Source organism: Lolium rigidum, chromosome 1 (genome assembly GCF_022539505.1).
Source record: "Lolium rigidum isolate FL_2022 chromosome 1, APGP_CSIRO_Lrig_0.1, whole genome shotgun sequence".
NCBI classification, from domain to species: Eukaryota; Viridiplantae; Streptophyta; class Magnoliopsida; order Poales; family Poaceae; genus Lolium; species Lolium rigidum.
The window spans coordinates 94,162,923-94,186,021 of NC_061508.1; the positions used below are offsets into that span (position 1 = coordinate 94,162,923).

The 23,099-nt window shown below is 47.2% G+C and overlaps 2 protein-coding genes across 2 annotated transcripts; one reads left to right on the forward strand and one right to left on the reverse strand.

The window, feature by feature from the left end:
• The first annotated feature begins 15,927 nt into the window (after positions 1-15,927).
• Positions 15,928-18,113, forward strand: LOC124697691. Its single transcript, XM_047230269.1, has one exon. The coding sequence runs from the start codon at positions 16,055-16,057 to the stop codon at positions 18,086-18,088; it is 2,034 nt and encodes a 677-aa protein (XP_047086225.1). The 5' UTR covers positions 15,928-16,054; the 3' UTR covers positions 18,089-18,113.
• Positions 18,114-18,690: 577 nt separating this feature from the next.
• On the reverse strand, positions 18,691-22,529 carry LOC124697794 (hydroxymethylglutaryl-CoA synthase-like). The gene is made up of 12 exons (XM_047230364.1): positions 22,411-22,529; positions 21,765-21,871; positions 21,497-21,629; positions 21,199-21,342; positions 20,926-21,084; positions 20,734-20,807; positions 20,565-20,640; positions 20,389-20,444; positions 20,137-20,224; positions 19,914-20,054; positions 19,554-19,703; positions 18,691-19,096 (listed from the first exon to the last, which is right to left on the reverse strand). Exons 1-12 carry the CDS (start codon positions 22,477-22,479, stop codon positions 18,890-18,892), a joined length of 1,404 nt encoding a protein of 467 aa, XP_047086320.1. The 5' UTR covers positions 22,480-22,529; the 3' UTR covers positions 18,691-18,889.
• Between the last annotated feature and the right edge of the window lie 570 nt (positions 22,530-23,099).

A 23,099-nucleotide genomic window follows, 5' to 3' on the forward strand; every position in this document is an offset into this window, starting at 1 on the left:
ATCAAATCTCAAAAAAGAAATAGCGGGAAAACAGGAATCTTGGTTTGCAAAAGCATACCTGACATATCCGCGCTAGCTTCAATCATCAAATCAAGCATAAAATTTTCTCGAGTGGTCGCTTTTTCAGCTTCAGAAACGGCGGCTTCTTTGGCAGCTATGGCATCTTGAGCCTGTTTAAGTGCAATTCTCTCCCTCTCGGATGATTTTCGAGACTGCTCCATCATCATAAGTGATTGTTTCTTCAAAGACTGGAGTTGTTGGCGAAGTTCTTCCAAGTCTTCTGCTGAATTTTTACTCGAAGAATTTTCAACACGTTCGACAGCAACAGGAACCTTCTTCGAATGGGACGACGCAGGTAAAACATCGGAAGGATGAGGAGTTGCAGTATAGTTGTCAAAAATCAACTGGAAATAAAAGATTAAATATCAATCATCAAGCAAAGATAGATTTCCATTCATTCTCGAAGTATATACATCGCTATTACAAAAGAAGGGTCCCTAATAGACTACTGAAGTAGTCGTCGCCAAAACTACTAGAGAAACAACATCAGAAGAAAAAAGAAAGGGAAAAGAAAGGATGGTCTACTTGACCTCCGGCTTGGATGTGCTTGGAGCAGGGGTTGGTTTAACACCAAGGAAGGAGAGAATTGGTTTGGAGGGAGGCTTGGCAGCTTTAATCAGAGATTGCCATTGCTTCGTTTCCATCTCCCTTATGTTGCCAACCTTGGTCCAATCGACGTTTTGTTGGCTATCTGCAATCAGCGCAATAGTGCCTTCCACGCCGATCTTCAGACCCTCTTGGCGAAGTTTGAGCCCAAGATCTTGTGGCACGTTGAACGCCTTGGCAAGAGCGACGAAGGTGTTGGGCTCCTCTTTCTTCGGGAAGAAATAGGGGAAAAGCTTCGACAGACCTTCCTCAGCGTCAGCAAGGCCTTCGCGTGCTTCATCCCCATGAATTTAAAAAAGAGTCAGCGCGTCGAGCAGCTCGTCGCCTTCAGGACCATCCACCTCATAATCCTGATGAGTTCTCCCTGAAGATAAAATAAAGGATAGCTCGTAAATAACATGCTCGGAAAATATGAAGTAACTCGAGAAAAACAGCAGGGATCAAAATACTTACTAACAAAACGTCGACTCTGCGACTCCAGGCGAGTGAGGATCTCTGTTTCTCGAGCAGATTGCTGTTGTATATTCTCGCTCAGAGAGTTTTCCGCGTCATGAAGTCTTTTTCGAAGATCTTCGACAGCGGCAGCATCGGCTTCAGCTTTGTTACGGGCCTTTTCGCTCTGCTCCAACTTGGTAGCAAGAGCGTTAGCACGCTTATTGGCTTCCGCAAGTTCTCCTGGTAAAATAAGTGACATCAAATATTATGACAAAATAGTGGAGTGCATACAACAAAGGAGACAGATGAAGATAGTACCTTCCAGCTTTTTGGTATGATCACGATACCCGATAAATTGGGTACCGAGACAGATAAATTCCTTCATTAAAGGCTGAAGAGAGGACCAAAGGAAAAAAGTAGTCAATATAGCCAGTCTAGATTCGACAAACATATCGTAAAGGAGAGATGAAAGTATCGAAAATCCCGGAACATAAAAAAAAGAGAAGACCGAAACACTTACGTCATCTAATGAAGGTGTCGAAGAGCTACCAGGGAATATGATAGGTTCCTTGGATGGCACGACCCTTGCCCTCTTTGGCGAAGGGGCACGGGGGCTTGCAGGTGGAGTCGAATGCTCGACGTTTTCTTCGAGGAGGCGAAGTTTCCTCCCCATCATGAGGAGCTTCGGACACAACTAAAGTACGCGACGTACTCGTTCGAGCAGCCGCGTCGATAGGTTGTTCTTCCTCCTCGTCATCACTACAACAAAAATGGCGACAGTGTAAGAAGCAAAAAAGATAAAAAACATCAAAGAACAAAAAAGTCAAGAGTAAGGACTAACTTACGAGCTGACGAGGGCATCGGTGTATGGATTGAAAGCTGCTTTCCCATCTGAAGGATTAGCTTCTTCGGCTTTGGAGGTGCCGGAATCTTTGACTTCATTCCTTTTCCTCTTGTTCTTTGGAGAAGCAGGAGGAATGGAGTGTGTCGAAATAGTGGCTTCAGAGTCAGCATCTTTTTCAGAAGAAGCCGCGGATCTGTGAGAACCCGCGACTTCACTGTCAGGGCGCGAGGGGCCTTGGTTGTCATCATCGACAACGGTACGGTCTTCAACTTCTCCACCCTCAGGAAGAGGAGGAAGAGAAGTGAGAGATGGATGGTTCTGATAAAAAAGAAAGAATGTCGATAAAAAAGAAAGAGTGTCGATAAAAAAAAGAGGGGAAGTTATGCAAAAAATCTAGTAAGATAGTAGTCGACAAATAATGAAACTCGAGGAATCACATTACCTCGGGGAGGGGGTTGGCGCCACTATATGGCGTAATACGGCAGGAGGATGGAATTGGATCCTTCTTGTTGAGCGATGAGATTTTGCGGATAAGCTTTTCAAAATCCTTCAAAGGAAGGTCTTTTGAGAGCCTGTCGACATCTTTTTCACCAATATACTTCCAGAGGGGATTTTTGCGAGCCTGAAGAGGCTGCACTCTAATCCTAAGGAAGTAGGCAGTAATCTCGATACCCGAAAGTTCCTTGCCGCGGGTATTCTTAAGATCATGGATGCGAGTCATCAGCGCTTCTGCCGCCAATTTCTCAGCTTCGGTAGCTTCAGCATCCCATGAACGGCGGCGAAGGATTTTGGCTTCTCCGTCAAAAGGGGCGATGTTTTCCTCCACAGGATTGGAGCTTTCTTCATGGATATACAGCCACTTCTTCCGCCAACCTTGGACGGAGTCGGGGAATTTGACGTCGAAATACTCGACGTCAGAACGAACACAGATGACAACACCGCCAATATTGTAGGCGACGTTGTGGGAGCCATTACGGCGGAGGCAGAAGATACGCTTCCACAGAGCCCAATTCGGTTGGACCCCGAGGAAGCACTCACACAATGTGATAAAAATTGAGATATGGAGAATGGAATTGGGCATCAACTGGTGCATTTGAAGCCCATAGAAAAACAAAAGACCCCGAAGAAACTCGTGGATTGGGGGAGAAAGACCTCGGATGAGATGGTCAACGAAACTGACCCGATAATCGATTGGAGGCCTTGGATAGCTCTCCTCCTTGGGGAAGCGGAGAGAGCCCTCGTTCTTGCTGAACCCCATCTTCTTCAGCAGGTTGATGTCTTGGGCAGAGATCTTGGATCTCTCCCACTCAGCGTTTCCCAGATCCGCCGTCGCCATTTTTGACTCCGGAGTGCTGTGCCTAGTCAAGCGGATGCGAGGCGGCATCAACAAACTTGGCAGCGAAGGGATGAGTGTGGTTGAGCGCTTGAAGTAATGGGGAGCAATGGAGGACTTGCAGAGGAGCAGTAGAGGTGCGGCGCAAGCGAAAGTACTGGCAGAGGAAGACGATGACTTTATATAGTGGTGTGGTGAATCGACGCACCGTTGGATTGAGAGATTACGGAACAGATGGTGTACACGTGGACAAGGGGTAAAAAGTAATTTCACACGGACGAAAAAAGACAAGAGCTACGATGACGTGCGCCAGGAAAAGCGGAGGACGTGTGTCCCCCACTTGCACGACGTGTCAAGATAATGAAGTTTTTGAGCCCGCAAGGCAGAGAGAGCGGTTCTCGCGTTTTCCCAATACATTGGTCGTGGCTGTCGTCAGCAATGATGTCACTTTGGTAAAAGAAAATCTCGGCTATGAATATTAGCAAGAACAGCGACAGCGGAAGATTATTGTTTATCTCGAGAGCCTTTGAACAAATACAAGTTTTTGCTCAAATGCTCGGGGGCTACTTTGGAAGAAAGAAATATTCGAGTATGACAAAATAGAAATGGCGAGAGCCTATGACCAAACGCAAGCATTTGATCATAGCCTCGGGGGCTACTCCCATCGGGAGCGCTGTTCGCGCACCCGAGAGATTTGAAAAATTATGTGACAGGAGAAAAATATAGCGACATAAGGCGTGGAGCCTACACTCAAGCACAAGTTCTTGACTGTAGCCTCGGGGGCTACTCCCATCGGGAACGCTGTTCGCGTGCCCGATGAAATTATAAAAAAGAAAGAAAAAGAAAAAGAAAGAGGAAGTGAGAATATTTCGAGTTATACAAATAACTCTACATATACTCCCATCGGGAGAGCAATATAAGTCATCCGTTGACTCAATAAAATGTGCTATTCCAACAGCCGAATAAGCACTCGACAATATATTCTCAGAACGCCAAAGATGCGAACAATTTCTGAAAGCCGCAAAACTTTGCGAAGGTAAGACCTCAGATCCGTTCTGTGCGGCGTGGCACCGTCTCTGACGTCGGTTTGCTACTTTTTTCCGTATCAACAGATACGAAGAAAAATCCTAACGGACGCGTTAGGTACCGATAAAATATGGCTGGGACTCGACGGAATGGTAAGACCTTAAGCGGCACCTGTCGAAGTTTACACCAGTATCCCGAGATCATGTCCAGGGTCGTGATCTTGAAGTAGATTTTTGCGGATTGCCACTAGAGCAGTTAACTAGTACCTGATCCGTCAGATGAACTAGCCCCAACTACCATTATCCCTGTACAATATAGAAATTAGTATGCAAAGATATGTGATAAAGTTCAAAGCTATTAAGTAAATATAAAGGTGGAGATTTTCCCTGACTGTGCGATTCAAGCAAAATCTCGGGGGCTACTGACATAGGCATCCCCAATGGGCCTGCCGAAGATGGTACCCGGGGCTTACTGAAGGCCCACAACTCGAAGGATGTGAAGATTCGGAAGCCCAAGATACTATTAAGGAAAGCTAGAGTTGTAATAGGAGTCATTGTTTGTAATCTTGCGGGATGGGTTAGAAACCCTCCCGGACTCTGTAAAACATGTGTATCACGAATCCCTCGGCTCCACCTCCTACATAAGGGGGAGTCGAGGGACAAAGAAGGCATCGATTCATTGTCTCACAAACCCTAGTTTTACATCGTCGAGTACTTTTCGGCTGAAACCTTCAAGATCTACTTGCCCTCTACATCCAACGAAACCCTAGTCTACTACTTGTAGGCATTGACAAATTAATACCTTGTCACCCGCGCCGGCCTATGCGGGGGCCCATGGCGGCCCTCCTCGGCTCCTCCTTTTGGCTGGCTCATTCTTCTGGAAAAATAAGATCTTCGGTGTAATTTCCATCAATTGTTGATCTCCAGAAATATTGCATTCTGACGGTGCTTTTTCCAGCGAGAATCCCGACTCCGGTGAATGATTCTCCAATAATCATGAAACATGCAAAATAGGTGAAATAACATAAGTATCATCTCTAAATATGAAATATATCAATGAATAACAGTAAATTATGATATAAAATAGTGATGCAAAATGGACGTATCACCTAGCCATGTGTTTTAGGTGCCTTCGGTTCGTTTGTTACTTTGGGGTTTCTTCTCCTCCTTTTCAACTTAATACAAAACGCGTAGAGCTCCTGTAAAAAGTAGGTTGTCTTGGTCGTCCTAGCGACACAGACGCATAAACCGCGCGCATGAAAAACTTGAAGTCCACTAGGGCCGTCTCCTTCACCTTTATTACACCGCTGATACCTTCATCATTGGCACCGTTATGGTTGGACCCCGCTTTGTCGGGTTTCGCTTCCTCCCGATTTCGGTGCATGTGCCGTTAGAGCAAGTACAATAAAATCTAGTACACTAGTATCATGCACATGATACTAGTTTATGAAACTACCTCATAATGCATAGTATCATAAGATAGTATCATAGTATCATCATACTTAATGTTTTGTAAAATCTCAATACAAATTTGTGTAGATGATGTGTTTGCCATTAAGTTTTCTAGTTTTACGTGCTATGATATGCATCATATTATAATACCACTCCCATCTCTCACCTCATTAATTGGTGCGCCACGTTAAATTTTTACCAACATGGCATCCATAATACTACTTATGATACTCTTGTTGTGGCTAGTCTAAGGAGACGACTATGGACCATCTATTATACTTGTAGTATCCCATGTTGTTGTTGATGTGTTTTCAAATGGGATCCTCGCAACGTGGCAATCAACGTGTGGGGAAAATTGACGCTTGTAGCACGTTGACTCGTTGAGAGAGTTTCTTTGTTAGGTTTGTTCGCTAGGTTTTTGTCAATTAATTAGATAATTCTGCCTTTATCGGTTATTAGTCGATGGCGTAAATTTTTGCTTTTGTTGCAGGAAAAAAGTATACCAGTGAATTTGAGTGGCCCTTGTTTTCGCTTGACACAATGATCGAGAATAGATGAATGGATGTGCACTGCCCACAACAGCAAGGGCAAAACCTACAATAAAACATAATAGAATTCCAATCTCAAATATAATCTCATAAAACAATGATCCATCACATAGAAATTACATATATGACCAACTCATATGGTTCTAAACAATGATAGCACAATAGAGACATAGATCAAGATACTACCACAAACCCATAATCTAGAGATGGACAACTCCCTCTTCATCATGGAGACCATGATGATTATGATGACGATGGAGAGGGAGGATCCAACCTAGTATGGCTCCAGCAGCGTTTTCCCTCCCATCTTCGATGGTTCTGACTTTGTTTCGTTGTTTCCGTGTTTCCGCTCTGCCCCTTTTAAGATTGCGTCTAGATACCTTTTTACAGTAGTATTTAGGTCAACACTAGAAGTTGGGGTTGAAGACGGGTGCCTGAGGCCGCTCGAGGAGGAAACGAGCATAGCTGGTACAGCCACCCCCTAGGCTAGTGCTCCAGGTGCTTGTCTTCATGGAAAAAATCCTCGAAAAATTCCAGATCCACTTTATGTTTCTGAAATACCCCTTCTGTTCCATGAAGGTTGTCTAAGTGTTAAAATTTGAATATCTAGATGCTATTTAGTATGTAGATACATCCAAATTTCGATAAATCCAGAACTACAATGTTCATGTATGTAGTTTGCATGCATCACTATCTCCGATGACGGATGAGCGAGGAGGAGGACGTGCCTTCGGCTCGCGCTAGTGTTTCTAATCATCTCTAAGTGGTTGAAACACCTATTTGTAATTTTGATTTTTTTAGACTCATTGTGCGGATGGTGATGTTTATTAATTGATTGTTAAAATTTCGCAATAAAAAAACAAAAATATGCCAGCCATTTTGGGTGGCCCTCGTTTTCGCTTGACACAATGATTCGACAACAGATTGAGGTGCACTGCCCATACCAGCGGAAAACACACACGCCCACACGGTTGATCATGATTGATGCTGCTACTCCACTATGCGTTGACGCCGTCGTCGAGAGCCAATCTAACCTGCGCCACGAGCCCGGGTGGTAAAAGGAGAAACGGCACCGTAATAAGAAGCCGACAGAGAAGAAAGAAAAAACGGTGACTTTTTACGCCGTGGCCGGCCTACGCGGCGGTCTTCGCCGCCAGGGCCGGCGGAGCCGCAAATTTACCGCCGGCGTCACGTTTTCACATTTTTTTCACACGCGGCGCCGGTCGCCGCTGACCGGAGCAATCACTGTAGGAAAAAGATTTGTGGTTTACTCTAACTTCTTCGCGCTTTTCCGTGATGATGCTCATAAGACCATCTCCATTGCCAACCTGATATTGACCCCAATAGCTATTTGGGTCCGGCCAATTTTTTGGGTCACACCAGCGTGCTTTTTTTTTTGCGGGTCACACCAGCGTGCTTAATTATGCACAGTATCATTTAGAGCTCAATACAATCGCGGGCAACTTTGTGCTTGCCCTTTGTGTGGGGTATCGAGCGGGCGCGCCGGCGCCTCACGCGGTATCAGATGAAACCCCTTTGGCCCGCTTGGCAGCCGCTGAATGAGCAATCAAACACGCGTCGACGGACTCCGAGAGCTCCATCGATTAATGGCGCCACCACCCACCTACCTTCATCTACCTCCGGCCACGTAAAACAAATGGCCTAGCTATGTGTGGCGGCCTTAATACGCACCACCACCCCCACTCCTGCCTCCGGTATAAAACGGGGTGCTCAGGCAACGGATCTTCCTCACACAAACCCTAGCACCGTCCTCCACCTTCTCCCCCCCCTCACACGATCCATGGCAGGTTCTAGGAGCCGCGGTCGCAGCCATCGAGGACGCCATGGCAGGGGTAGGGGCTGCAGTGTAGGATCACCACCGCCTGAGCGCTCACCGTCGCATGAAGAGGAGACGGACTGCTTCCACGACAAGTTCTTCGAGTTCATCGTCCTCATCATCGAGGACCCTTTCGTCACAAAGAGGCTCCCGGAGAAGTTCGCGCAATTTCTCGATTGCCGGGAGGCCGGGGTTGACATGCGGGAAGCCAGCTGCGGCTTTTGCCGGTGGCCTGTCGAGATCTTATTCGATGGGCAAGGTTACGTTCCTCCACACCGGCTAGGAGAGGTTCGCGGGTTTAGGGTGAAGGTGTTTGATGGCACATGCTTCCGCAGGGACTACCACAACAACAACAACAACATAGACGATGCGCGAGGATGTCGAAGTTTAAGTTTTCAGATGTTCTTCCTTTGCAGCGAAAATAAGAGGACCATCACAAGTCTCTAGTATAGGTTTCTGAATGTTCTTCCTTCGCAACGAAGAACGCAAGGGCCAGGAGAAACCTCTAGTATAGGTTTTTAGATGTTTTCATTCGAGCGAAGAAAGTGAGAGTGAGCAGAAATCTTTAGCGGAGAATGAAAAATTCGCACTTTTTCGCATTTACTTCTTAAAAAATTAAGGCAAAAAAACGTGCACCAATCTATCCATAATTATTTATAGTTGTTTAAAAAATCCAAAAAATAATAAAAATTACAAATTGGTTTTAGACCATAAGCAACGGCTACCTACGCTAGCCAAAGGCGCGCCGCTATTCTCGCCCCTCTTGTTTATACTGCTATTTATTTTTTGGAAAATGTCCAAGAATCCTAATCATGATATAATTTGTCTAAATTATATCACACGCCCCTATCCTCGCCCCTCCTTGTAAATTAGTTTTCTAAAATAGAGTTCAGATCAAAATCAAAGTACCAACCATGATATAATTTGCCTGTTAAGTTGAGTCCCTAGACCACGCGGTTGTGAGCAATGAGCCATGATCATACACAAATTTAATTGATCACGAAGGTCGTAATTATGGCCGTAAATCCATGACTTGGTTCGTTTCAACTATCAATGTGTCAGGGTAATCTTTCATGTATAAGTACAAAGTATACTGTGTTAGACGGAAACACTTGAGTACGTTCCAGCAAGTACGAGCTCCATACCAAGCTAGGAATTCCATGCAGAGATACATGGATTGCCCCCTCTCCATGAAACCTGTGTTGGATTTGTCTAAATTTGAGTATATATACATACTAGATGCTCCGGCCTCCGCATCAGCCCATGCACATAGCCTTTTCTATTTAATTCAGCGTTTCAAAAGTTAAGTGTAATTTTACAACATAGCTGCAGGACGCATAACTCGAACAAATGAACAATCACTTGACGAGGAGATATTTTCTCCTTGGCAGCAGGGGAGGACGGCCTGTCTCGATCGGTACTAGAGTACTATGCTACGTGCCTACGTGTGGAGTGTAGTGTAGCTCGCTCGCGTCGAGATCGTTGAACCGGTCGTGTGCGTGGTGGCCCTTTTCCGCCTGCAGCGTGGCCCCGCGCCGACGACCCGCGCCCGCCCGCAGACTCGCCCCAATCCAACACAACACCCAGCAGGGGCCACGTGCGTGCAGTGCAGGCCCTAGCATAGCATGGGAATGACACCGTGGCACGGCAGGTCAAGGTCAACGACCTCCATTTCTGGGTCGAAGCAGGCTGGTCAGACCAGCTCTCTCTCCCCGTCCGGCACACGGCGCTTTCGCCTCAACGGCTCAACCGATTCCATAGACCATAGATGACAGATAGCCGTCCCTCGCCACAAGCAGCCACTCAACACGCGGAGCACCTGATGGGTTTGACTAGCGCAACACTCCCCTCAGTCAAACAAGCAAAAAAATACATTGTTGGAGTTGGAGTTGCCATCGCCCGCCCATCCAGAAGCAACAATGTCATCATCCTCTAGCCTCCCCACGTGCATAATATATCTTTTTTTTTTGGACAATGCATAATACTTCCTCCGTCCCACCAAAAACATCTCAACTTTTTCAAAATTTGGGATACATCTAAATTTCGACAAAGTTGAGACACTTTGGTAGGACGTAGGGAGTATATGGCACATGCATAAAACCTCCGATAAGGAGTTGTCACGCTTCTTATGGCATCTCTTGGCATCACGTCCCATGAACGCGGTCTCGACGCTAGGCTCCAGCAAATCCTTGCATACGAAGGGGTCTCTCGCAACAACTTGTTAAACCCAATTATGAAATTAGACTGACGGGAGGGGCCTCGGGTTTGGATATCCATCCATTCATAACGTAAAGCATGAGATTAGATCGAAGATAGGCGGTGTAGAGGGTACCATGTTCTGCCTCGATTAGACCTATCCTGGTGTCCGCTTCCTCGTTCATGAGGCCCTACACCTCCGTGATTTCTTGGAAGAGCACGCAAACCGTACCGATACGATGAGCCGTCTCTTCTGGTCAGTGTTAATTTGCAGCAATGACCTAGAATTTATGGACTATTCGTAATAAGGTGGTTCTCAAGCGTGTCTTCTTAAGACAAATGTCTCACTTTGTTTCAAATTCTTGCTTTTTTGCAGCATTGGTATCCTCTAGCCTCCCCACGTGCATAATATATCATATACGGAGTATTTTTTGAAGAATGCATAATACTTCCTCCATCCCACCAAAAATGTCTCAACTTGGTTAAAATTTAAGATACATCCAAATTTCGCAAAGTTGAGACACTTTGGTGGGACGTAAGGAGTACATGGTACATGCATAAAACCTTCGATAAAGAGTCGTCACGCTTCTTATGACATGCTCACAATCGGCGACATCTCTTGGCACCACGTCCCATGACCGCGGTCTTGACACTAGGCTCCACCAAATCCTTGCATACGAAGGGGTCTCTCGCAACAACTTGTTAAACCCAATTATGAAATTAGACCGATAGGAGGGGCCTCGGGTTTGGATATCCACCCAGAACGTAAAGTGTGAGATTAGACCGAAATATAAGCGATGCAGAGGGTACCCTGTTCTGCCTCGATTAGACCTATCCTGGTGTCCGTTTCCTCGTTCATGAGGCCCTACACCTCCGCGATTTCTTGGAAGAGCACGCAAACCGTACCGATACGATGAGCCGTCTCTTCTGGTCGGTGTTTGCAGCAATGATCTAGATTTTATGGACTATTCGTAATAAGGTGGTTCTCAAGCGTGTCTTCTTAAGACAAATGTCTGACTTTGTTTCAAATTCTTGCTTTTTTGCAGCAATGGTATCCTAGAGCAGTGGCGTAGGAACCGGTTTGAAGGCATGCTCAAGGATCTCCTGGTGCCCCCCCCCCCCCCACCACCACCATCACCACCACCACCACCTATATACTCCCTCCGTCCTTAAATAAGTGAACATCTAGCACTAAACTTTGTCCACAAAAGAGTGTACTCCTAACTTCTCAATGCACTTTAAAGTAGCAAAAATTGATTCTCTCTCATCGCACGGAAATCAAACCCAATAATATTGAACATATGTTCTCCTTGTTTTCTACATGTACTTAGCTTATTGGAGGTGAAAGAATTAAAGATGAGAGATGTATTTTTCCAATATATTTTTCACTCCAGCATAATTTATCTTAAAAATCCGGCGTGTACACTTATTTGTGAACGAGAGTACATAGTCCAGATTAGGCATATTTGTGCTGTTGCTGGCTTAGACTTTTTAGCGAGGCATTGCCTCTTCTTAATAGGTGGTAGTTGCTGTCGCCAATTAATCGAGAAAATCTCGTGGAATGATTTGCACTTAGCTAATGAACCAGTTGCAATCGCCTAGGATATCTCAGTGAGACGGTAATTTTAGGCACACCACACGCTACCTGTCGACGTCAAGAGCGACCTTGTATGTAGCTGGAACTGGATTAAAGTGTGTAAAGTGAACGGAGCAATAGATTCGTACTGAACAAGCTGGTCCGGTCAGCGTCGCTAGCGGAAATAGGGGAAGAACAAAACAGTAAAATCCATGAATCATGGGGAAGGAAAGCAACTCCGTGTTCAGTTTAGGGCCCATGATCATACATACAGTACAATACCAGAGAACTGAATATATGTTGTTCAGGTTGAAGGAATTCAAACCAGGTAGAGGAAAATGCGGATCTTTTTCCAGAAAATAAAACCATCGACATCCTATATAATCATACATATTGTCAGTCTGGCGCAAGGTTCCCTTCTGGCATTTTGGAATCCTCCCATGTACGCTACTGTACGTACTAAGTTGATTCGTCAAACAAAAAGAAGAAAACATTGCTGGAGTAGCCATCGCCCATCGAGAAAGGTCCCTGCCAATCTCAGCAGGTAGTTGCTGTCGCCAATTAATCGGGAGAATCACGTCTTCAACCTCCGCGGTGTCTGAATCTTGCGGAATGATTTGGAGTAAGCCAGTTAGCTAATGAACAGGTTGCAATCGTCCAGGATATGTCGATGAGACGGTAATTTTAGGCGCAACACAAGCTACCTGTCGACGTCGAGGGCGACTTGTAGTCGGAATTGGATTAAAGCGTGTAAAATAACATTTTTTTTTGCAGGTAAACTATTTTTTTTGCAGGTAAAGTAACTTAGAGCATCTTCATCAGATGATGAATAATATACATCACCTGATCAATTATACGGAGTATATCACATGTTTTTGTAGCTTTTTAGATTTTACATCACCTGAATTTTTTCTCGGAACTCAGATGATTAAAATACATCACACTCCAACTATGCTACAACAGATGATCTATTTTCCATCACGCTACAAAATTTCAAATAAAAATTTAAACTTTGGCACATTACAAATTAAATTTAAACTTTGTCACATATTAAACATCGATAACTCGCCATAGATAGTTCACTCATAGAAAGTTTGATGCATAGACACTACACTCGACACTATTATTACTAGACTCTCGACACACGGCACACGACACTCGATTACTTTACTCTCGACAGTCGATGCTCCATCGTCCATACTTGATCTTAAAACAAGAAACTAGTCCCAGAATCTGTCGTCTTCCGATTCCTCGCCGGACCCGACCTCCAGAAGTTCATCTTCGTGCCTGACGAGATGTCGACGATGTTCGAAGGGCCGGCAAAGGAGGACGCACCGGCGACAGAGGACGATGCATGGGCAGTTGCGGCTGCAACTTGCTGGACGGCCAGGTCGTCGTAGTACTCGAGCTCCGCCGCCACGTGCTTCGGGTGAGCGGCGTAGAACTCGGCCATGGCCGCCTCATCGGCTTGGCGGATGGACATCCGCATGTATTGCCGGCAGATTTGGTGTTCCTTGTGGTGGCACATGACCTTGAACAGCGGCGCGAGGAAATCTACCTCCTCGCAGCTCTCGACCTGCGGGAAGTTGAGCGGACAGCGCGGGTCATCAAGTTGCCATACCATGGCGTCATATATGCGGGCGGCGAGCTCTGGCGTCTTGAAGGTTCCCATCTACAATAGCTCCCCTGCACCCGTTATCTCCGCTGCCCAACAGCCGGAGGGGCGCAATCAGATGCTGGTGAAGGAGGCGCTGTTGCGCGGGAGGCATATCCGCACGCGGGTAGCAGGCGCGGCGGGGACGGTGCGGCCTGATCTACTCGCGGCGGCGTGCGGCAGTGGCTGGGGCGGCGACAATCAACGGTGGCGTGGCGCAGAAGCAGCGTAGCAATGGAGCGGGCGCGCAGAAGAAGACAAAGTGACGACTGAGGGTGGTTGATGTGGGCATACCCTTCGGGTACTCGACATTGCCCTACCTCGTCTGGCCCAACAGGGGGCCATCTGGAGCACCGCTGCCCAAGGAGGTCCAAGACGTCAGTTGCACGGTGATTAGATGGAAAGTGACGAATTTTTTAAGCACAAAACGAGAAAACGTTAATATGGAAAGATTAGATAGAATGCGCTTTGTATTGTAACTGAATCCGGGCAGGACTCTCGGGACATGGCCTCCTATATAAAGGTTAGGAGAGGGTTGCTGGATCTCTCTCTCAACCTTTCACGCATACACCAAACTCTAGCCACCTTGTCTCTCGGCGAGAACACATCTACGCAGTCTATCGGCTACCCCATTGTAATCGATTTCATCCATAATCAAGATTAGATAGGCAGAATGTAAAGGTATTACCTCTACGAGGACCCCGAACCTGGGTAAATCTCACCTCCCGCTTGTCTGGTATCCGACGTTTAGTGCTAACATGCAGGCTTCCACTAACCCTAAGCTACTCATGGTTGTGTGACTGATTTTATGTGATGTAAAAGAAAATACATACCTGGTGCATAATTTATATCGCGATGTAATTTTTTAGGCGCTTTTTCCATCTACAGCATATGGTGGAGTTGATTTGTGTGTCGATGTGACGTAAAACAACAATTATTTTACATCTTTGTCATTTGATGGAGATGTCTAACTGAGCTCGTGGAGGATACAGCAATACAAGTATGAGTTGAACAAACTGGTCGGTGAGCGTCGTCTTTGCCAACCTTTGGGATGCTCCCAGCGGTGCTTTTAGACCCAGATATGCCGGATTTTATCTTTTGGAAGCACAAATGATGGATCATACTCGTCTAATTTGGTCTACAACATGTAATTCTTGAGTCAACGGAATTTCCATTGCCGGTGGTTTGGAAGTCTTGGGCTCCCTTAAAGGCAAACTTTTTTTGCTTGGTTGATTATTCTGAATAGAGTTTAGACTTTTAAAAAGAGATGGTCAAAATGTGGAGGGTGGAAGCTTTGTAACCAGGTGGAAAAAACTGCCTCCCACCTCAAGTGCAAGTTCACCATTCGAATATGTCCAACATGAAAAAATGGCTTGGGCTAAATAATGTTGACACAAGTGGTTGATATGCAATGCGCTCCGTCAAAGAACAGTGGATTGAGGGAGTTCTTAAGGAAGTCCTCCCAAAGGTCAGATACTTATTAATTATTGTTTTTGAATCTAATCTCTAGAATTTGGAGATATTCGTAGACTTGAGCCAAAACCAGGAAAGCAGAAAACAGAAACATTTCTGAAAAAGCAAGCTCGGCCTTAGACAACCAGTGAGAGAGTAACGCATAGTGTTGCTTGTGGAGTTGTTAGATCCTGTTGTTCATAGTTGGAGCTATTTTTGTAATTGTAATTCTGCCTTCTATACAATTAAGAATTTAAGATACGCGTTCATGCACCCTCGGAAAAAAATTGATCTCACGGTAATTTTGGAAGCAAAGGAACAATCACGTTTGCTGGAACAAAGTTTCTTCTTCAAATATGATTGTTTACAAAATTACAAAAGGGGTGGCAATGTGGAGCCTCGCCGAGGCAACGGCTTCCAGTAATTTGATGCAGCGAGAGTAGGCTTTGTAATTTGTGTGCTTGACAGTCAAGTCTTGGTTTGTAAAATCTCTAAAAACATCCCCTTAAAATAAAAATGTAAAATCTGTTGGCTTTTTTTTTTAAGAGTAAAGTTCATGAATCATGGGGAAGAAGCAACTCCCTTCAGTTTAGGTCCCATGACCATACCGAGAATTATATGTTATCCAGGTTGAAGGAATTCTAACAAGATAGAGAAAATGCGAATCTTTTTCCAGAAAATAAAACATCGACATCCTATATATAATCATCTAGCCAGTCAGCTGCTTCTCATTGACTGGACTGCATACCAGCTGAACCAGATGGGTGCTCCTTCACGCTTGCTTGCTGCGTCGTTGTCTGTGTGAGGCTGTGGAATTGGCTAGGATCAACTCAATCAACCAAAACAAAAGGCACGGGAGCCACTGGCGCGCACATCGTCGGTGATCACGGGCTAGCTAGCGAAGGAGCTCGGAAAGCGGACGGCGCGCTCTAGAAGGCCGGCCGGCCACCGGGTCGCTGTCCGACAGCTCGGCCACAGCCGCGTCCGGCCGGCGCGCGCGGAGCTAGCGCAAGGACGACCCGCTCATGAGGCAACCATGCTCTTCCTCCTCAGCAAGTACTTATCCAGGGGCAGCAAGAGCACGGCAGCCGGCGACGACGACGACGACAACAGGCGCAAGATGCCGGCGGCGTCCAACGGTGCCGCGGAGGGCGGGCGCGGGTGCATGGCCGGCTGCGTGCCGGTGCGCGCCAAGCGGGCGGCCACGGTCACCACCACGGTCACCACGACGTCGGCGCGGACGTCGCGGCACAACTTCGTCAGGTCCGCGGCCGCGGGGCTGTTCCCCGCGGCGCGGGAGTTCACCAACCACGAGTCCCTCCCCGCGCTCCCGGACGCCTACGCCGAGTTCGCCGCCGCCTTCCCGCAGCACGGCGGGCTCGCCGGCCCCGCGGACGCGATCAGGGACGGCGAGTACGGCCACCTCGACCGCCACGTCTGCCTCGACTACACCGGGATGAACCTCTTCTCCCACGCGCAGATGAACTCGTCCGTGCCGTCCACGTCGGCTCCGGCCGCGGCGCCGCCGGCGTGGCAGCCGCCCTTCTTCGACATCGCGTACAGGTCCGCCAGCCTGCGGTCGCAGGTGCAGCAATGCGGGGACGGCGCCGCTGTGGCGGCGAGGGGCGTCAGCGCCGCCGTGAAGAGGCGCATCATGGCGTCGCTCAAGATCCCAGAGGACGAGTACACCATGGTGTGCACCGCGAACCGGACCAGCGCCTTCCGGCTCCTGGCGGAGTCCTACTCCTTCACGCCGGGGGGCGGCGGCGGCGGCAGGAAGAAGCTGCTCGCGGTGTACGACTACGAGAGCGAGGCGGTGGGGGCCATGGCCGAGAGCGCGCGCGGGCGCGGCGCGGAGGTGCTGCACGCGAGCTTCGCGTGGCCGAGCATGCGCGTGCACGCCGCCGACCTCCGCAAGAAGCTGCTCCGCGGGCGGCGGCGGCAGGGCGGCCGCGGGCTCTTCGTGTTCCCGCTGGTGTCCCGGATGACGGGCGCCAGGTACCCGTACCTGTGGATGAGCGCGGCGGCGGAGCAGGGGTGGCACGTGGTGCTGGACGCGTGCGCGCTCGGCGCCAAGGACCTCGACACGCTCGGCCTCTCCCTCCTCCGCCCGGACTTCATCGTCTGCAACTTCTTCAAGGTGTTCGGCGAGAACCCCTCGGGCTTCGCGGGCCTCTTCGTCAAGAAGGCCAGCCTCGCCGCGCTCGAGCGCTCCGCCGTCGCGCGAAGCATCGGCATCGTGGACATCGTCCCGGCGCGCCGGTGGTCGCTCCGCGACGACTACTCCACCGACCTCGACACCTCGCTCACCTTCCCCAAGCTCTCCGGGCCGCTGGAGCCAGCGGCGGACGACCTCGACACCACCAGCTCTTTCTCCGGGCCGCTTAGTTCCACCGCCATCGGTCGCCGGACTGACGCGGACGAGAATGGTGAGATCTGCGAGGTGGACAGCACGCCGTATGCAGACGAAGAAGATAACGACAATCCACTGCCGGCGCCGCCGCAAGCAGCAGCGGAAGCAGAGGAAGAGAGCATGCTGGAGGTGGAGTGCAGGGGGCTGGACCACGCGGACGCGCTGGGCCTGATCGCCATCGGCAACCGGCTGCGGTGCATCAGCAACTGGCTGGTGGTGGCGATGCAGAGGCTGCGGCACCCGCACCCGGAGCACGGCGGCGGGCAGCAGCTGGTGCGGCTGTACGGGCCGCGCGTCAAGTTCGAGCGGGGGCCGTCGCTGGCGTTCAACGTGTACGACTGGAAGGGGGAGAAGGTGGCGCCGTTGCTGGTGCAGAAGCTCGCCGACCGGCACTGCATCTCCCTCACCTGCGGCTTCCTGCACAACATCTGGTTCGCCGACAAGTACGAGGCCGACAGGTGCGCCGTGCTCGAGCAGAGAAGCGACGGCGCCGGCGAGGTGGGGATCCACGTGGTGAGCGCCTCGCTGGGGTTCCTGAGCAACTTCCAGGACGCCTACAGGCTGTGGGCGTTCGTGGCCAAGTTCTTGGACGCCGACTTCGTGGAGAAGGAGAGGTGGAGGTACACGGCGCTCAACCAGAAGACCGTCGAGGTGTAGGTCGCCACCTCCATGTTCCTCGGCCGGCTTCCATGTTTGTCCGCCACAATTGGTATCAATTCAGTTCACTGCGTCGGTATTCACCACGCCATTGTTGTGGAATCAGCTCGGCCGGACTGTGAGTGAGCGAGCTGCTCCTTCTATTCTTTGTGTCAGAGAGTTGTAGCCTAGTGCAAAGTGTAAATGTAGACTCTGCTTTTCTTGAGAAAGAAATAATATGCAGATGTTGTGGTTCCTGTACTGCGGGTCTACTAGTATTACCACATAGGTTCTTCCTGGATAAGCTATTATTCTCTAGTGCATTTGGTAATACAAAATCAGCAAGCATTGGTCAACAAAAATGAAAGCTCAGACATTCTACAATACAAATGCTCAGTAGCAAACACAGAATACAAGTGCTCAATGTCAATGCATCCTGCCACGATTCATTGATAATACCACAGAATAATAACTTGCCATGATCATCTAAGCAATTAGATCAAATGTACTCCCTCTGTCCCATAATATAAATGTTATTACAACCAATACATTTTAATATTGGTTGTAATAACATCTTTTACTCGATGAGGGAGTAGTAAGCTAGAGGAAAAGTAGAGGAGCGATTGTGCTAGACGAAGGTTTCAGTTCAACTCATCACAACAAATAAGCTGATTGATGGTGAAACAACTTCAGCTAATAATGGATTATTTGGATCAAATTCTGGCAATTCTAGAATAAATACAACAGATGGTGGAGATTCTAGAATAAATACAACAAATTGCATGGACCACGGGTAATAAAAGGAAGGTGAACTAACAATATCTAGTGACCATTTGCAATGCCGTTGCTGCACTTGTTAATGCCATCTGCTGCTTTCTTGTCATAGAACCTCCTGTACATTGAATCAACTTTTGTAAGGTAGAATGTTCCTGGTGGCAGCAAGCTTGTGTCTTTGTTTGTTTCAAAATCTTTTGCTCCGTATCGGTGCTCCATCAGCTTCAGTGTCTCGATGAACTTCTCGGGTGAGGTCTAATAACATGTACAAGAACACATCAGCCTTCTCTACATGGAAATTAAAGTGGAAAAGGACATTCGTAGAACAAATGGATGTTGGCATTCAGATCCTAGATCAAGCACTTCAAGGTAGCAAGCAATGAAGCAATGCCCAATGTCATGCAAATTGCAGTTGAATAACTATGTACAGAAACAGATTAATTAAATTTGTTTAACTTTCCTCAAGAAATGCTATTTCCATTATATAAATCCACAAAGTATAATCTCAAAAACACTTAGTGGTTCAAGCTGGATGTTAGTAATATGCCATCGGGAAAATTTCTGATACAACTCCCTAACACATTGACATGACAAATTTGTGCTTCTAATCTAGTTTGGTGCATGGTTGCACAACCCTATGCCAAATTTCATTAATTATTATTTACCTACAGTAAAGTACTGGCTGAGGTGTTGTGGAAATTAAAGACTATACCTCATGCCTTGACTCGAGCTTTCCCGTCACATCAAGCACTGAAGCAATTTTTGCTAAACTAAAGGGATGCTGGCCGTCATTTAGTCTAAATGAAAACATAGTGGATGTCAACCCACTGCCATAAGAGAACATGAGAATTCGTTGACCGCTCTGCAAAACAGATGAAAGTTAGCTACAAGGAAGGAACAAGAGATGCTCCCTCTGTCCCAAAATAAGCTGCTCAATTTTTTCTAGAGACGGATGTATCTACACACTGAAAATGCGCCTAGATACAACCGTATCTAGACAAACTTGAGCAGCTTATATTGGGATGGAGGGAGTACAAAGGCATAGGATAGAGACATAAAACCAAAATCTCACCAGGCTGGCATGCTTGTTGTAGATTACAGATGCCAATGCAGCATAAAGAGAGGCGGTATACATGTTACCGAGTTGTTTTGGAAGCAAAGTTGATGGTTGAACTTTGATGTCATACAAATGCTTGGCAAGTTGTTGAGAGCCCTGAAATTAGTAGAGTTGACTTAATGCTTTACATCAGTCAAGAACTGTAAGAACTATTATTATCCACGTAATGAGAAAGAACCTTTTCCAAGTCACGACTTTGGTAGCTTTCTTCACTGGTCAAGTTTACAAATGGCTGAAGCTTCTCTTTAGCAGCAGCATCAACCGAACTGATGGAATAGAAAACGAAACAAAATTATCTTTCTGAGTATGATATAACAAGAGAAAGAGGGGAGTCTCTCCAGGCTTCGTAGCATTATTCAGTCGACAAATTATAAGGTTACTTTTTATAAGAAGCAAAAGGAGCAGAATTATAAAGAGAACAATCACAGACCTGCAATTGCGCATGAAATCATTGAAGTAAAGTCGAGCAAAACTCTTCTGTACAAGCTGCAAGAATTAAAAAAAAGGTAAGAATTTATATTCTCCAGAAGTTAAAAGAACAGAATGGGCAGACTTAATGGACTTCAAAATCTTATTCATCTCCACGGAGAAGAGCAGTCGTCATACCTTATTATATGGAGAATGAAACACGCAATAATCTGCGTCAGAAATTGAGAATTGTTCTCCCACGAGCTTTTCATACCTGATCATGTGGTTATAGTGCATGATGTTATTGCTTGCGAAAACAAGATGCCAGTGCTATAATTCAGCAGATAAATCATGGGAGTGAGCTTACTTGGCGCAATATTGTTTATAGCATGAATCCAGAGCCATCAGATAGCATGTTTGAGATAGTTTTCCATCGACAACCTACAATAATCCAGGAACAGAGGATATGATTACTGAGTGGTATTTAGCTGAGATAAGTGTTAGTTAACATGCCTAACAGAAGCAATAAACATAATAATGCAAGTTATAAAATCCTAACCGGGTATTCGCTTGCAAGATCAGGCTTGTAGAAATCGTAAACATGGGCCATGTGAGAAGCTCTATATTTACTTTCAAACGAAATAGGTGCATTTGGGCCAACAAGCATTGCAATAGCCGCAGCACCCCCAGTAGGCCGAGCCGGTCCGTCTGCATAAACCTGAACATAATAATTGCATAAGATGGGATCGTAAATTAGTGTGGCAGAGGAACAAAATAGAGAGAACTGAATTAACTAAGTGTGAAAACTAAAAGATGGTATTGGGAAACAAACCGCGCTATCTGTGCAGACAACAAGGCCATAACGCCCATCCCAGCATTTACTTTCGACCCAATTCACACAGTTCAACAGGGCAGCTGTGCCACCATAACAAGCGTTGCTGGAGTCAACTCCTTCAATGTCAGTATTACCACTTTCCTGTGACAAGTGTTGGCAATAAGAGTCATTAGGTGAGTCTGAAACAGAGCTACCAAAACAACTCAAGAATAATGAATTTTATATTTAAATATTAAACATCTGGGTTAGGTGGGAAGCTCTTTTTGTGCTTCACTAAGTCATCAGTTGTACAAACCTCGAAAATCTGCATGAGCCACGTTTTGATGGACTTGCTTTTGTCAATCACCGTCTCGCTACCAACCTCCAGGCGGCCAATGAGCTTGGGATCGATGTTGTACTTTTCCAGGAGGGATTTGACAACTGTCAAGCTGAAACAATTTTTTCTTCTTGAGCAATTCACATAGTACCAAACAGAGCATTGCATGGAAAACATATGCATCGGAGATAATTGCTCAGTAAATTCTACTTATCATGAAGTTGAGATAATTGCTCAGTAATATTACCTCATTGAGATGACGTCTTCCACCTCGCTGCAGAAGGCCATACAATCTTGCCCGAGACCAATCGTGTACTTCCCCTTGCTAACTCCGTCATGAGCCTCCAGCGCTTCCTGCAGGCCAACGCATCAGCATTCAACTTTGAGTCCAACGGCACTGAGCCGACGGAGCAAAATATTCATGAATTCGTTCCCTAGTCCAATGGCGCATCAAATCACCATATTCTGGGTCCGTGAGAGACGGCGCCAGGCGTATGCGCCGTTTGACAGCGGGTGAAGAATCAGAGCGAAACATCATCAAATATTCCTAGGAGTAAAAGAATTCCACCGCCCGTGATCCGCAAATCCGCGCAGAGACAGCACCTCCAAATCGAGGTCTCAATTTCCGGGAGCAATCCCATCCCATGGTGGTGGCGATCTCGACTACTACTCCGTACTTGGGACGCCCGAAACCCCACCCACCCCCGTATGGCTAAAACCTCCGCGGCAAATTCCCCAAAACACCAAATCGTCCGTGATCTGGACGCTGCGGCGGTCGGAGCATCAGATCAGCCACGTTCGACGCGCAGCGTCAGACGAGGGCGACGAATCGAGGGAGCGGGGGCCGACAGGAAGAGAAGAAGAGAACATCTGTGGTACTAGAGGAAGCTGACCTGGTGGACGCAGGTGGGAGGGAAGTACATGTCCATGGCGAGGATCCCGACATCCTTGCAGTGCTCCATCTCGAGATCCCTGCTCCGAGAGGAGAGCTGGATTCGCTTCTTCCTCGGGGTCTGGAGGCGTGTGTAACGTGAGGGAGGGAGGGAGACCGTGGACGCCGGGGATTAATATACCAGCTCTGCTGTCTTCGCCCTCGTGGAGCCGATCTGGTGATCTGCGGGCTGCGGCGACCTCCCTCTCCCTGCCACGCTGTCCAGCTGGCCCGGGCCCACGTACAAGGATGTATGAACATGTGTTGCATGTCTACAGCTACAAACCCTGTGAAAACAGTCCTCTCCTTGAATTTTCTAAAGACAATTCAAGTGTCACAAAAATTGCATTTTTAAATAATATGGCAATTGACACAGCCACATTTTGTGTTTATGGAGAACCTCACTATCATACAACTAAGGAAATATGGAGGTAGATCGAATGCTATGTGGCTCAGAAACCAGTTTGCTAGCATGGGTGTATATGTTAAGTGGTGTGGTTTAATAGACATGCATGGGTTATATGGTCATGCGCCGTTTTACCGTTGTTCCCACTTATGAACATCTTTGTCGTTGTTGGAGTAATGATGAACTGTGTGTTTCTTATCCTAACATTGTAGTTTATAGCTTGCCAGTTATTTTGAGCAATCATG

Excerpts from the sequence above, each read along its gene's own strand:
- LOC124697691 (XM_047230269.1), top strand. The coding sequence starts at position 16,055 with ATGCTCTTCCTCCTCAGCAAGTACTTATCCAGGGGCAGCAAGAGCACG.
- LOC124697794 (XM_047230364.1), bottom strand. The coding sequence starts at position 22,479 with ATGGAGCACTGCAAGGATGTCGGGATCCTCGCCATGGACATGTACTTC. Across the intron at positions 21,872-22,410 it reads CTCCCACCTGCGTCCACCAG|GAAGCGCTGGAGGCTCATGA; the intron begins GTCAGCTTCCTC and ends GTTGGCCTGCAG. Across the intron at positions 20,445-20,564 it reads TTCATTCTCCATATAATAAG|CTTGTACAGAAGAGTTTTGC; the intron begins GTATGACGACTG and ends TAATTCTTGCAG.